General features: G+C 40.0%; 1 protein-coding gene across 9 annotated transcripts in view; it reads right to left on the bottom strand.

Annotated features, from left to right (window-relative positions):
• AFF3 (ALF transcription elongation factor 3) overlaps positions 1-17519 on the bottom strand; it is a 498510-nt gene that overhangs the window by 326027 nt on the left and 154964 nt on the right. For 5 of the 9 annotated variants that reach the window (XM_077482710.1, XM_077482708.1, XM_077482712.1 and 2 more), the window contains 2 exons: positions 1397-1467; positions 67-861 (listed from right to left, as the gene is read on the bottom strand). In XM_077482710.1, coding sequence (XP_077338836.1) covers positions 67-861; positions 1397-1467 — 866 coding nt within the window. Of the gene's footprint in view, positions 1-66; positions 862-1346; positions 1468-17519 lie in introns of all 9 variants that reach the window. The other 4 variants (XM_077482709.1, XM_077482715.1, XM_077482717.1 and 1 more) reach the window with 1 other exon arrangement.

Raw genomic sequence — 17519 nt, 5'->3', positions numbered from 1 at the left:
ATATTTATGTTGCCACCAAATGTACTGCTATGAACCTAAACAAGGTTGTAAGAGCCAAAGACCTACCTCTGCTTGACCGTGGTCTGCAAATGTTTCTGTTTTCTCATCCTGTAATTTGTCTGACTCAGCCATATTAGAAAGTTGCCTTGGCAATATTAGGCTCAGCTCGTTTGGTAATTTCAATTTTGGTGACTCATTTGGTGCCTGATCCTGGCCATCCATGGGACGTACATATGCTGTTGGCTTTTGCTGAACAGTGTTTTGCTTGGACACGATTGAAGCAGGGAAGTTCTGCAAAGAATTTAAACTATTGCTATTCTGGCTACAAGACTTCTTTTTAATGGGTAGATCCAAGTCTATGTTGCATTTCAGTTTTGAATGTGTTATCCTTCTACTAAGGGGTTTGTCAAATCCACATATTAACAGGTTGCGTTGATGCTCATTAGTTGCCGATGATTCTGGACTCAACATGTAGTTTTTGCTTTTGTCAATGATGTGTTGTCCACCCTTAAAATCACTACTGGGAGTAATCTTTCTTTGGTCAGTCTTGCCTTCTACCTTCTGCCCCTCCAGGGAGTGTCCAGCTATTTGCCAGTTCATGTTGGCTTTGTTGTTCAGTTGTACAGATGTTGCTGAAGACGTTATACCTGTTTGCACAGTGTGACAAACCAAGTAATGGCTTTCTATGGAGTTTTGAGGAAGATGGTCCTCTGTCTTCCCAAGGGGTGTGTTTCCTGGATCGGTCTTTGGAATGCCAACAAAATTACTTTGGTGGGATCTTTCTGTTAACAGCTCCTTCATTTCATCATAGCTTCCAAGTGTACTTTGGATACGAGTTGAAAGCTCATCTCCTTTGTTAGTCTGAAAGAGTAAAAATACAATAAATACATAGCACATTAAAATTTTTCATTACAGTGTGTAGCTACTAGATGAAATACCAACAATGCAAGAAAAACATGGCTTCCAAAAATGTGCTCCAGCAATTTCAGAAAATTTTTACCTGAGAAAAGTTGATTGATAGGTGTCTTACTGAATGAATGACATCATTAACTGACTGATATCAACAAAAATGTGAAGAGGTCCCCCCACTTTTTTCTAAATAGCCAAACTATTCAGTAAACAATTGGGAATCTTACATGAATATCAAAAAGTAAGAGAAAACCAGTAGGAAGCCTATAAACAAGGCAAATCCTCCCCATCACTTGCTGAGTGGCCTAAATGGTAGGATAGGCTCATTATTAGCATTTACAAGTATGTGGTGGAAGCAACACTAAATCAGACAAATTACAGTAGGACAATCCTAATGTAGGTCCTGACTACATGTATTACAGTACAATACATATTACCTTGTATGGCTCACTGAAGAGGGGGTAATTGACAAGAAAAATATCCTCACTTGGCTGGACTTCTTGACTCCTCCTTTCCCATTCCTTTCTGCGCAGAACACTTTTATCTTGTTCATATCCACTGTAAAAAAACAAACAAACACAACATTAGCTTGCAATGTTTCGAGCATAAATATGTGGCAGCTGGACATAATCCTGAATATAGAAATAATAGAACCCAAAATTTCATTGCAGCATCCCAATAGAATGTATAAAATGTATAATCAACGCTGACCGGATGTGGCTGTGATTGTTCGAGAATCAAACAACCTTTCATATTTTGAAAGCAAAAACATACATCATTAGACTGGATCAGCATGTTCTGAGTTCCATCCTGGTACAGAAGGGCATTTACAATATACAGTTTAGTCATAGTAGTTAGAATGGTTGACTTGTTTCTTAAAGTAGAGAAAATGAGAAACCACATAAGAACTACAACATGTCCTAGAAAAACAATTACTATATCTATATGTAGCACCCTGGGGTTTAGTCAGGGAGCTCCTCACCAAATAGTTTGTCAGGAGTATCTACTGTAGTTAATTACTAGGGATCCATTGACTTCTCCCTACGTTTAGCCTGGTTGTACTTTTGCCTTCTACCAACAGGCGGCCAGGCACTTGGATGTATTAGATTGAGAAGGACAACTCAAGGTCAGGTTATGGGTATATGGGGTATCTCAGCCAATGGGCAGGAATTTTGTTGAATCCATTGGCCTACTGGGAGAGCCTATATATTTGATGAAGTCAGGTGATCCAGGTTCTTGTGTGCCACCCTGACTGTTGTCTGGGTGGACATGTGTTGTACTCCTCGGGCTGCTAGGCCGGATATTGGGCCTATCTTGGGGGCATCAGGCTGCCAGGTTGTGTGGGGGCCTATACAGAAGTAGAAAAACGCAAAACCCCCTTGGTGGGTGGAACTTTGAAAGTTACCAGAAACAATGATTATATCGTATAAGAAAGCTTTTTCTATAATCTTGGGATTTGGTGACCTCAAACATTTGATCCTTTAGATCTTTGATTTTCTCTTTATCTATCCAGAAGTAGGAGGGCAGTGCAGGGTTGGGACTGCATCTTGCAGTCCAACCAAAAATGATGTTTCTGTCGGCCGAAGAACCTGTCAGTGTTCGGAGGTAGAAGGGAAGCTGTAGCCACGAAGGGTCCCATCGCCTTTACCAGGGACTATAGTGAGTAACTGAAGCAGTATTCTCACTGCACTCGCACGGTGGAGAATCTGGAAACTTCAGGAGGTGATCAAGACAGGGACCCAACCAGCGGCAGTGATGCTTGCAGAGCATCCTTGCATGTCAAGCTAGGGACCAAGCCAGTCAGCAGGGGTGAAGCTTGAAGGTATCTGAAGTACCAAGCTAGGGACCCAGCAGGGAAGCATGGGTGACACTTGAGGGAGATACCACAGCAAAAGACTTGAGGAGCTCACGGGATTTAGAGTCAGTGAATCCGAGGGTCCAGTGAGAGACCAGAAGCTCATGGGCTGAAGAACTACAAGGAGAAGTTGTAGTACAGCTGAGAGAACTGTTACTTTGTGTTAGGAACTGTTTAATTACTGTTGCCATTGGGGATAGCAATCCTGCACCTGCAGAAGGGGCACCTTGCTGGGGCCTTTCCCTGTATGGCTGTTCTCCTATTGAAGTCTCAGAGTTTTCCATTTGAAATTGCAACTACTTAAGGTTGTCCTGGCCATAGCCCTCTTTCTCCTACAAAATATAAAAAGGACTGTCAAAGAAATAAAACCTCTTTTACATCCAAGAAGTGTCTGGCACCCAATGACGTTTACCACCTTTGCACCCACTATGCCTCACAACCCACTACTTATTGAAGGATGTCAGCTATCTTTGGCCTTGAAGGTTCCCATTAGACTGTAGAGGCCAGAGATTCTGCTATATTTTGCGCCCAATGTGGAGCTAGGGTGTTGTCCTTGCAGCATTCACCCATAGCAACAGGCTTCAGCTCCAACGGGATTTTGCATGGCTCCATTGGAAGTTGGCAAGTAAGATCTACCCCTCTTATAGACTGTGTTGTTGTGTGTACTGTTAGCGTGGGGACGAGCCAATGAGTCTCACTGCTCATGGGAAAGAATCAGCCTGGTCTTTTGACACTTCCCATCAGCATTGCAAGGGTTAATACAGACCCCAAAGTGGACACCATTACAGTTTTGGCACACTGCAGCAAGAAGGAGGTGGGTGCCACAGTTCCTGAGAAACAATTGGACAAATCCGTTCTCCTATTGAAGTCTAGGAGTCTGCCAATTAAAATTGCAACTACTTAAGGGTGTCCTGGCCCTAAACCTCTTTCCCCTCCAAAATATAAAAAAGGACTGTCAAAGAGATCCAAGAAGTATCTGGAGCCCAATGACTTTTATCACTTTCGCACCCACTATTCCTCACAGCCCACTACTTATTGAAGGATGTCAGCTATCTTTGGCCTTGAAGGTTCCCATTAGATTGGAAGAGGTCAGAGATTCGGCTACATATAGTTTCTATTTTAGGGCCTGTATTGACGGGTTCTGTTTGCTTCAATTGGTTTTAGCATTCCCATACAAGTCCCAGACTGATGTCAGTATGATGCCATCAACACAACCCAAGGCCTCAGTGTGCTCCATGTTGTAACTTCCTGCTTACAGTCTCTGAATACTGTATGTAACAGATAAACAACAGAAATACAGACATTTATGGACTGTGACTCCTAAACCCTCAGTGCTACAATTTTCCTATAGGCTTTTGTTTATAGCCAGTAGTAAGTTAATAATACTAACATAGTTCAAGAAGATGTGCTTAATAGAATTAATCAGAAGACCTAAGTTGTAATACATGCTTCTAAATGAAACTAAATGTACTACTTCAAATTGTTTTATATAAGAACCCTTTTCAAATTCTGCACTACATACAAATCTATCCCTGCAAGTAATATTTAGATTTTGTTCATTTCTAAACATAAGCTTCTCCTTACTAGGGAATATTTAGAAGCATTGCATTAATCCACAGAAACAATTCTATGTGTTAATGACCACAATATTTCTTTTAGTGCTCTCAGACATTTACAGATTATGAGATACTACAAAATGTAAATCACAAGCAGATATTTCCTCATAAAATGTCCTCAGCATGATCTACGTGAGGCTGCTGTCTTTTTGTGGTGAATCTCTTATTAGCTCATTCCCTGAAGAGCTGTTCAAACTGTGTGTAGCACTAGATTTCTTTACAGCCATGCTTTTGTATTGTGATCTCTGGTAATAAGCCAAGTCGTCAAACTACTCCCTAATCAATCCCCTTTTCTCTGACTGATGTGACATGAGCACAAGTTCGGAACATGAAAAATGCATGGGGACTGAATTGTGTCGCTGCACATCTGAGTGATTGCGATCAAAAGAGAAGGAAATGTGGAGGTTATTTAACTGAAGGAATAGCAAAAAAAGGCTGTGATTTATCTACACCAAAAGCTGTTTAAGTTTGATGGGGCTTGATATTTTGCATGCTTCTTCTGAATGTCACCTGGAGATGCAAATGCACTGTAGCGGACATCTTAAACTGCTTGCTTCCACAGTTTAACCTCACCTATTTCTGTAAGATGGTTATCACTGTCCTTGTTTATTCAACCCTCTATTTTTTCCTCAAGGAAAATTCAAGCATAGCTTAATTTTTGTTTTGTGTTCTTACAGTATACCCAACCACATGCCATTCTTGGAAATGTTATAAACAACAATTCAGTATATAACTGGTAAAAGTTTAGGACAAACGCTAGCTGCATCAAGCTAATTTTGCCAATATCATAGTACACCACATACTACAAACACAACTGTTGCATTATACAATGTATTCCCCAGACGACTGAACTTTATTGACCGTACTATACTATACATACATACACTATATTACCAAAAGTATTGGGACACTTGCCTTTACACACACATGAACTTTAATGGCACCCTAGTCTTAATCTGTAGGGTTTAGTATTGAGTTGGCCAATCCTTTGCAGCTATATCTCCAGATACGGAAAGGCTCCTTTACAGTAAGAGCTGTGAACTTGTGGAATAGACTCCCTTAAAAGCTGGAAATATCTGATTGCCTCTTGGAGGATCAGGAAAGAATCCCCCCCCCCCCCCCCCCCCAGCACATTTGATCATGCCTTATAATTATTATCTTTTTGCCTTCCTCCCTTCTGGATCAACTGTGGGTATAAGATTGTGTACAGTGCCTCGAAAAAGTATTTATACCCCTTGGCATTTTCCATTTTACAACATGTTACAACCAAAAACGTAAATGTATTTTATTGGGATTTTATGTGATAGACCAACATAAAGTGGCACATACTTGTGAAGTGGAAGGAAAATTATGAATGGTTTTCAAAATTTTTTACGAATAAATATGTGAAAAGTGTGGTGTGTATTTGTATTCAGCTCCCCTGAGTCAATACTTTGTAGAACCACCTTTCGCTGCAATTACAGCTGTAAGTCTTTTTGGGGAGGTCTCTACTAGCTTTGCACATCTAGAGAGTGGCATTTTGGCCCTTTCTTCTTCGCAAAATAGCTCAAGCTCTGTCAGATTGGATGGAGAGCATCTGAACAGAAATTTTTAAATCTTGCCACAAATTCTGAATTGGATTTAGGTCTTCACTTTGACTGGGCCATTCTAACACATGAATGTGCTTTGATCTAAACCATTCCATTATAGCTCTGGCTGTATGTTTAGGGTCATTGTCCTGCTGGAAGGTGACCCTCCTCCCCAGTCTCAAGCCTTTTGCAGACTTTAACAGGTTTTCTTGCATTTGGCTCCATCCATCTTCCCATCAACTCTGACTAGCTTCCCTGTCCCTGCTGAAGAAAAGCATCCCCACAACATGATTCTGCCACCGCCATGTTTCATGGTGTGTTCAGGGTGATGTGCAATGCTGACAGAGCTTGAGCAAAGAAGAATGGACAAAAATGTCACTCTCTAGATGTGCAAAGACTTGCAGCTGTAATTGCAGTGAAAGGTGGTTCTACAAAGTATTGACTCAGGGGGGCTGAATACAAATGCCCGCCACACTTTTCAGATATTTATTTGTAAAACATTTTGAAAACTATTTATCATTCTCCTTCCACTTCACAATTATGTGCCACTTTGTGTTGGTCTATCACATAAAATCACAATAAAATACATTTATGTTTTTGGTTGTAACGTGACAAAATGTGGAAAATGTCAAGAGGTATTAATACTTTTTCAAGGAACTTTACAAAATCCTATACCCACAGTTGATCCAGAGAAAACAAATATAAAGCATGCTTTCCTGATCCCCAAGAGGCAATCAGATATTTCCTGGAAAGACTTTACCTATAAGTTTTAGTATCCAGTTATATTATGTGCATGTAGGAAAAAATCCAGGCCTTTCTTAAAACAATCTACTGAGCTGGCCAGAACCAGCTCTTGAGGGAGTCTATTCCACATTTTCACAGCTCTTACTGTGAAGGAGCCTTTCTGTATTTGGAGATTAAATCTCTTTTCTTCCAGACATAAAAAGTGCCCCATTGTCCTCTGTGGTGACCTTAAAGTAAATAACTCAACACCAAGTTTACCATATGGACCACTTAGGTATTTATACACGTTGATCATATTCCCCCTCCCACCCAATCTCTTCTTCTCAATGAGAGAATAAATTCAGTTCCTCTAATCTTTCCTCATAGCTGAGCTACTCCATGCTTCTTATCAGTTTGGTTGCCCATCTCTGCGCTTATTCCAATTCCCCGATATCCTTTTTGTGAACCGGTGACCAAAATTGAATTGCATATTCAAGATGAGGTCTTACTAATGATTTGTACCAGGGTAAAATGATCTCTCTATCTGCAGTCCATACCTCTATTAATAGAAGAAAGGATTTTGCTCACTTTGGAAAACGCAGCTTTGCATTACATGCTATTATTCAGCTTATGATCTACCAGAACACCCAGATCCAGATGTATAAAATGTATTATTTTATTTCATTTAACTTTAAAGGAATCATCAGACCAGCCAATCAGAAACTGCCAGTAACCGGTGTATGAAGGGAAGGCTACTTAATATAGCGTATACAGGTATGAGGGTATATGGATAAATGCACATTCATAGAAAACACAGGTGCATATAATCAATATATGGTCAGTATGCAGGGTATCTGTATTCATACTAAAATAATAATAGGAAGAGCTTGAAATTCAAAAGGGTCTATCATTTTTTTTACAAATTCAATTAGAATATGTATACTCTGTTGGACCTGTCATTCATTTTTGGGACTGTATATCTCTCAATAAAAGAACTTGATTAAATGCATCCCATTGGATGAAATTCAATTAATTGGACTTTGACATGAATAGGCAACACCAACAGAAGACCATGTTCCATTGCTATTAGATGAGAACAGTCAACAAAAGCTACAGTGGACACATAGTACCAAAACCTAAATGACTAAATATTGGAAAAACTTTGCCCATACTAAAATTCTTATTTATGCTGTGACATACAACTAGTAGGGTCACAGTTTGGCATACACTGTGTGAAACCATCGTGTCTTCTGTCCCAATCTTAAAGGAGTGATGGAGTAATGGTTTACCTATTTTTCGGCGTATAAGACGACCTTTTACAGTAAAATAAACGAGCAAAAAGCAGGGGTATAAAGCTGGCGTTGTCATATGCCAGCCGCCCGCTGGATGTTAAGCCCTCTGGATGCTTGCTGAGTGTGTGGTAATACTGTATACATACAGTATACACCACTGAGCCAATCCTGGCAAGCAATGTATTTTATTAACGAATACAGTAGCCTGCTTGGATTGGCTGTGAGAGTCAGGGGCGCGGGCTGATGATGGTACAGCCTCTGCCAATCTGAGAAGGCATTGTATTCAATAATAGAATGCATAGCTTGCTCAGGGTGGTATACTGTATGTATACTGTGAGACAGCATGTTACCCAGTACCGAAGTGCGGTATTAACGCACTCTTATACATTAAGTATAGCACAAAACCAACATTTAAATTGAAAATTAGGGGGCCGTATTATATGCCCAGCTGCCTTATATGCCGGCAAACACAGTAGGTAGTACACCATTACTCCCCTATATAGAGCTATAGTTAGACCTCACCTACAAAAAGATATTGATAAGAATGCCAAGATTGAACAAGTCCAGAGACGGGTAACAAAAATGGTGAAAGATCTGGGGGATAAAACTTATCAAGAGTGACTTCAGGAACTTAAAATGCACAGTCTGGAGGAAATAAGGGAAAGGGGAGGCTGAAACCTTTAAGTACATCAAGGGAGTGAATAAGGTTCAGGAAGGCAGTATTTTCAATATGAAATCAAAATCAAGAACACGGGGATATAACCTCAAACTAACAGGAGGTAAGTTCAAAACTAATCTAATGCCGTGTACACACGACCGGACTTTTCAGCAGACTAGGTCCGACGGTCTTCCAGACTGACTTTTCAGCGGAGTTCCGAAGGACTTTCCAAATGAACGGACTTGGCCACACACAATCATGCACGTGATGACGTACAACCGGTCTAGAATAAGGAAGTTCATAGACAGTAGCCAATAGCTGCCCTAGCGTCAGTTTTCGTCTGTCGGACTAGCATATAGATGAACAGATTTTTCGACCGGACTCGAGTCTGTCGAAAAGATTTGAAACATGTTCTAAGTCTAAAGTACATCTGATTTTTAGACAGCAAAGGTCAGATGAAGCCCACACACAATCGAATTGTTCGGCGGATTCGTGCCGTTGGACCTTGTTGAAAAGTCCAGTTGTGTGTACACGGCATTAGAAAGTATTATTAATAGTTGATGCTTGGAATAACCTTCCAGCAGAAGTAGAGACAGTCAACAGATAATTGCTTCAAAAATGCTTGGGACAAACATAGATCTATACTCAGAAAAAAATTATTATAATAATAATAATAATTCCAGCTGAGCATAAAATGAATGCCACAGCACACCTAGTTATTGTTACTGATTATATACATATATATGCCTCCATAGATACTAGGTTCTGTTGTTTGGTGAATTTTACAAGCCATCCAAATATTCATATCAGGTGAAAATTTTGAAGTATATGACCAGCACTATTCAACAAGCTTAATAAAGGACTGCAAATATAAAATAATGTGCAGCGCTCAGAAATGAATATACAAAATCATTGAAGTGATGAAATGTGAATGACCACAAAAAATAAAATAAAATAAAATGATGTGCTTCTACACATTTTAAGTAATGTAAATAATCACATACAATATATGGAATAGTGACATGAAAGGACAATATTGAAATGTCTATAACTACAAACAGTAAATATAATGATATAGAATAGTGACATGAATTTCAAAAAACATCTAGTGTTCGGTAAGTCCATATGTAATCATACAAAAATTTGTATGATGTGAAAAAAAGTCCATAAAGAAGTGATAAAAATAGAATGAGTTCTAAACCAAGAAGGATATATCCACGTGACAACAGTATTATGTAAAACAACTGTGACAAAACCACCACAGGTTGTAAGGAGGCTTACTGGAGTAAGAGGACTCAAATGTTGATAAAGCTTGTGGTGTAAAAGCATCTAGGTATGTATCTAGGTATGTAGTCAGGATCAGAGTGGAAGATGGTCCATCCATCCAGAGATCAACACAAAGCAGTAATCTTTAGAAATGGCCAGCATGATGTACTGGATCCTTGCGTGCAGTCAAACAGTATAGCCAAGAAACGAAAAAACTCCACATAGTGTGAACCATTAAAAATATAATAAGTTTAATAAAAATGAATGGAACACTCACATTTAGTAGGTGTATAAAAAGTGCTTAAAAATGTACAATGTGACCAATGCAATGGCATCCGCAGGGCTCGTCCTGACGCTTTTCATCTAAAGAGACATCATCTGGGGTGTGAGCCTGCGCAATCTTGTAAAAACCCACCAGTGATTGTAATCTGTGATTCTGGCTTGGTAGCATGGCACTTCCTGGTTGTCAAAAGGCGCTGGGGTGTGCGTTCCAAGCCTCATTTTGGGTTGAGTGGAATATCCCTTCAAATACTCTAGGGGCAGGTCGATGCTGTTCAAGCCTCGCTCTGATAACCAGACTGAGTGTACAAGATCAGCTGACACCCAGAGAACCCTGTATGGATGTCGGCGTTAACCCTGCCTAGATCTCTCCTACCATGCCATCTGCAGTTCAAGTCTCTCTCTGAAACAACCAGAGCAGCTAATATGTCTGCTGCATCATCAACAGGAAGTTAGAAGACAGTGGCACTGTCATGTAATTTTTAAACAAAGAAAGCAAACTAACACATATAAAAGGTTTTTAAAAAATATATAAAGCCGAATATAAGAAGGATGTAAAGTGGAAGCATTCACAGGACTGTTTTAGATTCTAAAGCAAAAAACAATTTAATACAATCCATTGAACAATAAGGGAAATAAATACAGTCATAATTATACTGATCATTAAAAAAATCCAAATCCTAATAATTTACTCTTTGTACTTTATTTTCTTAAATTATTTTATATCTCACAGAAAAATCTTATAAAAAAAACCCAAATCATATAAAAATATTAGCAAACAGAGAAATTACATAGTTAGTTCTTAATAAATGAGTTGATATCCCACTAAGGGATATTACACATTAAGGGGGAGTGGCATTGAAGCTCATAAATCCAAAATGTTTTGAGGTGTGACACGCCCCTAGTATATGCCCCACCCCTCCAAGGGGGAATGTACTTGTTAAGTAGACATTTGGTGCCCTTAGAGTCTCTATTAGAAAACTACCGATAATATCTGGGGACATTATGTTTAGTGCCCCCCTTTTTAACCACTTCTGGACTGCCGCACGCCAATATTTGTTCTCTCATTGGAGAGGGATATCTTTGTTATGGTAGCAGCTAGCTGCCATGACCCTGGTATCCTCTTCTTCAGCGGGCTTCCAGTTTCGGATATTAGTGGTCTCTGTGGCGGATTTGATTCAAGATCACTTTTATCGGTGGCGGGAGAGGGGCCCCCCTCCTGTCACTCTCCGGAGGATTCTTCTCCTTCCTAGTTATGGAGATGAGTGAGGGAAAGATGGCTCCCACCCGTCTCCATACCATTGCAGAGCGGAAGCAACGTCAAAACGTCACATCAGCCCGTAGCGCTTAAAGAGAATTTTTTTTTCCAAATACCAATTTTTTTATTGCATTTTAGTGTAAATATGAGATCTAAAGTCTTTTTGACCCCAGATCTCATATTTAAGAGGTCCTGTCATGCTTTTTTTCTATTACAAGGGATGTTTACATTCCTTGTAATAGGAATAAAAGTGACACAATTTTTTTTTAAAAGAACAGTGTAAAAATAAAAAATAAAAAGTAAAATAAATCAGAAAAAAATAAAAATCTTTAAACGCACCTGTCCCGCCAAGCTCGCTCTCAGAAGCTTGCTCGTAAGTGAGTAGCGCCTGCATATGAACACGGTGTTCAAACCACACACGTGAGGTATCGCCACCATCAGTAGAGCAAAAGCAAAAATTCTAGCCCTCCTCTGTAACTCAAAACATGCAACCTGTAGAATTTTTTAAACATCGCCTACAGAGATTTTTAAGGGTACGACGCCTATGGAGATTTTTAAGGGTAAACGTTTGTCGCCATACCACGAGCGGGCACAATTTTGAAGCGTGGCATGTTGGGTATCAATTTACTCGGCATAACATTATCTTTGACAATTTAAAAAACTTTTTTTTAAAGTGCATTTTTTCCCCCCAAAATTTTTTTTAAACCGCAGCGCAAATACGGTGTGACAGAAAGTATTGAAACGACTGCCATTTTTTTCTCTAAGGTGTTAGAAAAAATATATATAACGTTTGGGGGTTCTAAATAATTTTCTAGCAAAAAAAATGTTTTTATCTTGTAAACAGCAAATCTCAGAAAGAAGCTCAGTCCTTAAGTGGTTAGAGTTATGTGTTCATTAACCCTGACCGAGAAAGTATGAATTGTTCTCCCCACATATTGCTTGCCACAAGGGCAGGTAAGCAGATATACCAAATTTTGGTGCCACATGTACAGAAGTTTTTGATGTCACATGAGCAATTTGTAGTGGCAGATTTAAACTGTAAGGTCGTATGTCGTCCTCATGTGTTATACTGACATACGTTACACTTCTTGGATGGAAAGTATCCAACTACATGATGGATAAAGGATGCTCTCACGGGGTAATTGATAATATTGGGTGCAATTTTACTTTGTAGAGATGGAACACCGCTATATACCACCCTGGGTTGATCTGGTAATAACGAACTCAAAACGTTATCCTTTTATAGAACATCCCAATGTTTATGACAGATAGACTTAGCCCTTGTACACATAGTCGGAAATTCCAACCACAAAATCCATCGTATTTTTTCAGACGGATTTTGTCCGAAACTGGTATTGCATATACACGGTCGGACAAAGTTGTCGGAAAATCCAATCGTTCGGAACCTGATGATGTTCGTTCATTCCGACGGGACTACGTTCAGCCTAGTAGCCAATAGCTTTGCTTTCATACTTTGATCTGAGCATGCGTGGCACTTTGTCCGATTGGAATTCTCTACAAACGATCGCAAAAAGTCTGATTAGATTTTTCTGGTAGTGATGGACGAACTTCTGACAGGACGTTTCGCGAATGCGATCCACGAACGTGCCCAAATGTTGGTGAACCCCATTCACTTTAATGGCAGGCGAACCTTAAAAACCTCCAGGTCATATTTTCAGCCACACAATGCTTACTAGCTGTGCACACATAGTCCCACAACATGGACACTGACATACCAGAAGTATTAAGTAAATCTGGGATCGACAACGACAAGCATTCTTTTTTTATCTGTGAAATTTTGTCAATTCAGGAGCACATGAATGCCATGGAGGAGAGGCAAGCTTAGGCCAGGCTATGAAGGGGGTGCAGGAGATGATCAGTGCCACAGTCAGGGCAGTGCAGTCCTGTGCCAGTGTCCCAGTGTGCCAACCTGTGCTTGAGCTCCCGACCCTTCCCTCTGCCCGGCCCTTACCCCCACCTATGCAGGGCTCCACTGCAGTGGTCTGGAGGTGCCAGTCCAGTGCTGATCCTCAGCCATGGTGCTGGCACTGCCTGCCTATTGGCTTCTCCACTGCTATCTCCCTCACTGACACCAGCACTGAAATAGAACACTGACACCAGCACCACGATAGAGACTGAGCACTGACACCAGCACCGAGATAGAGAGCACTGACACCAGCACCGTGATAGAGAGCACTGACACCAGCACCAAGATAGAGAGCACTGACACCAGCACTGAGATAGAGAGCACTGACACCAGCACCGTGATAGAGAGCACTGACACCAGCACCGAGATAGAGAGCACTTCTGAAATTTCCCACTTTGGCTCAAGCCTGTTGCTCCTGCCCTACCCCTACCACTCCTGCGGAAGAGCCTGCCTCTTCCTCTACCTGTCATTTTTTAAATGACCCTGTGACAAAAGTCTCTAGAGAAGTGCAGTATATGTGGAAGAAGGTATATAACACGCCGCTTCGATCTGTCGTTTTGGGGGGCCACTGGTCTATCACACCAGTTATAATACTTTTTTCTAATTGCGTTTGTCACTCTTTGTAGTATCGCTGCAGAACCACTCAGCAGTCACAATGCTGCACAGTGGAAATGCACTATACTATGTTTTCTATATTTGAAAGTATTTTATACGTGTATTACACCCCTATATACTGCAAACCAAATAGTACACCTATACCAGTCCTTAAAAGGACCTTTGTGGACCTAATAGTAGCTAGCTAGTAGCTAGTGAATTGCAGACTGTCCCTGCTCCAAACACCAAACTGTCCCTGCACTGAGAAACGACAGCTGCAGAATCGGTCAGCAGCACTGCAGTGCACTATAATATGCTTTCTATATTTGAAAGAAAGTATATTATAAGTGTATTACAACCCTATATACTGTACAACTATACCAGTCCTTAAAACAACTTTTGTGGACCTAATAGTAGCTAGCTAGTGAATTGCAGACTGTCCCTGCTCCAAACACCAAACTGTCCATACACTGAGAAAAGACAGCTGCAGAATCGGTCAGCACTGCAGTGTACTATAATATGCTTTCTATATTTGAAAGAAAGTATATTATAAGTGTATTACAACCCTATATACTGTACACCTATACCAGTCCTTAAAAGGACTTTTGTGGACCTAATAGTAACAGACTGACTGTCCCTGCTCCACACAGCGTCCTTTCCCTACACTGACAAAAGACAGAATGTAAAATGGCCGCCAGATCAGGTCTATTTAAAAGATAGGGGTATGTCCATGTGCTGAAATGTCTCAATTGGCTGTCCTGTACCCCATGATGGATGTGTCATGGGTCAAAGTTCTTCACAATGTAAACGAATAAGTCTGCCACGAACAGCCTCAGAAGTCCGCCGGTTTAGCGAATCGCGAATGAGCAAAGTTTGCCGCAAACCGACCGCGGGACGAACCGCAAAGCCATCTCTAATGGCTTGAGCCATTTGAACTGAAGGATTAAACAAAGATGGGTTTGGCAAGCCAGAATGTACAGTACCCGAAGAGGCTGCTCTGGATACGTTTCTAAATGTATTGGTAATTCGATACCGCTGGATATACATTTTTCTTATACTTATGTATATCGATAAATTTGCCAAATTATTCAGATTTTTTTGGGGAGCAAACTTGAGACCTTTATCGAGAATAGTTTGTTCTTCTCTACTTAGTTCCTTGGTGCTGAGATTGAACACTCCTTGTGCAATTATTCTCTTTCTTTTTCCGCTGTATTCTCCTCCCTCCTAGGGAACCTCTCTTGGGTCTGGACCCCTTTTTCTCCGATTTTGGATGGTCATAATGACGTTCAGGGGAAGATCTATGAAATTGTCCCCCATGGCCATATGACTGGTGGATTTGGGGGATTATAGTGTTGCCTCTAAAATGCCCCCTGCCACCTCTTCCATTGGGGTAAGAACCTCTCCCACTATATGAATTAGTCAGAGAGCTCTGATGGTTTTCCCGACGGAATTCCGGCGGGATTTCGCTCAAACTGTCTTGCATACACACGGTCACACAAAATTCCGACCATCAAGAATGCGGTGACGTACAGCACCTATGACAGGACCAAAAAAAGGAAGTTCAATAGCCAGTAGCCAATAGCTTCCATTTCATAGCTGAATCTGAGCATGCGTTTTTGCATGTCAGAATTGCATACACACGATTGGAATTTCCAATAGAAACTTTTTCCGTTGGAAAAATTGAGAAAATGCTCTCAATCTTTTGCTGGCGGAAATTTCGTCAGCAAAATTCCAATGGAGCATACACACGGTTGCATTTTCCGATAAAAAGCTCTCATCGGTCTTTTACTGGCCGAAATTCCGACAGTGTGTACGCGAATGTGTAGAAGCACATCATTTTATTTTATTTCATTTTTTGTGGTCATTTACATTTCACTTCAATAATTTTGTATATTCATTTCTGAGCGCTGCACATATTTTTATATATGTTTTTTGTGTTTACACTTGTTAGGTGTTGTGCTGGCTGCTATTAGATTTCTCTCTTCGGGGTGTTAGCGCAATATATATACAATTTTTTTAATAAAGGACTGCAAAACCATGCTAGTTCTGCAAATACATAAATCAGTGGTTTCTGGCAATAAATACTTTAAAATAATTGTCTTTTGGATACTTCCAACGTTTTTCCACCCCAGGCAAAAAAGCACAGTAAGACTTTATTGAAAATATAATAATCTTTACAACTGAACATTTAATAACATGAATTCAGATTATAGCTACTATAAAAATAAAAATGATGGCATTCTCATATATTTTACTATCACTGGAACTTAAACAATTACAGTGACAATTTCATTTTTGTAGCCATATTAAAAGGTAAACTTGTCACGAACCTGAACTATTCAAACTGAGCATATGATGGCAAAGCATAAGCACAGGTTATGTACAGTGAAATAATATGTCAAAATGAGTAGTAGATCAAGAGACACAGGTATATGGAATTATATGGAAAATCTTGATTTATCCTGTAACTCAAGCTTAGCCTTGCATGCTCCTGATTCTCAAATCTCTTTATTGGTCAATGAATCTACCTGACATATTAAAGGACCAACGGGGAGACACAGAATAAGGAGCATAGGACTAAACTCAATGTTTACTGGAAAAGTCAGAATTTGCATGCAACTTTCACTGCCTACATCTTTGGGTCTATTAACTGTACTGATATATTTACTGAAGGTAACCTCTGCTTATGCATTTTATCATCATGGCCAAGGTTTATGACAGGTTTACATTACAGATGCCTTTTAATGCATATGTCAAAGAGAATTAGGTACTGTATACAAGACAGAGTACATTCATAACTGACTTTTAACTGGCATTGTCATTTCCATCTTCTTTACTGAGCAATTTATTGGTGCCAGTTTCATTTTCACACGCCACAAAAAACAGTGATGGATTGAGACTCAAGGTGCTAATGACTTATAGCACGCTCTTCCATGTGACAGTGTTAGGTTTCACAGGGGGAAATGCTTCTTTTAATGAAATGTAAAACCACTGTGCACTTAGAACATGGTGTCACTCCTTAATGAGTTGTAGCTTGATCAATAATGCTGTGCATAGAAAGAGCTGCAGCAACGCAATACTACGAAACAATTACAGGATAAAAAAAAAATACATCCTGTTTTTAAATCAAATTGTTAATGGCAGTGTGTACGTACATATTATTCTGTTTACACATGGAGAACACTCAGGGTAAAGCTATTACTCAGATTTACAACTGTCACTGTGATTGAATAGAATGTCGCAGCTGAGCCTAAACAAGAGCTGTGACTTGAAAAACTCTTGGAGAGATAAAATACAGTGAATGTTTTTTTTTGTTTTGTTTTTTACAGTTTACCAGAAGGCAAGAGCTTACAGTGCACATCAATCTGTGACACAGACCTGAGATGAGATGGATGTTTACTCTCAGTTTTTTATCCTGCATCTAATAAATTAAGTTCTATCGCAGAGATACTGTGCTGTACTTCACCTAAATTCTAACAATGTTGTTTCTAAAACTTTCACTGTAAGGCCGCGTACACACGCGGGGACTGTTCGCCCAACTTTGTCCGCTGAACAGTGTTTCGGCGGACAGTCC

This window comes from Lithobates pipiens, unplaced genomic scaffold, assembly GCF_037356315.1.
Source record: "Lithobates pipiens isolate NorthernLeopardFrog02 unplaced genomic scaffold, aLitPip1_a1.2 Scaffold_16, whole genome shotgun sequence".
Taxonomy (NCBI): domain Eukaryota; kingdom Metazoa; phylum Chordata; class Amphibia; order Anura; family Ranidae; genus Lithobates; species Lithobates pipiens.
This window is presented reverse-complemented; position numbering and strand designations above follow the sequence as displayed.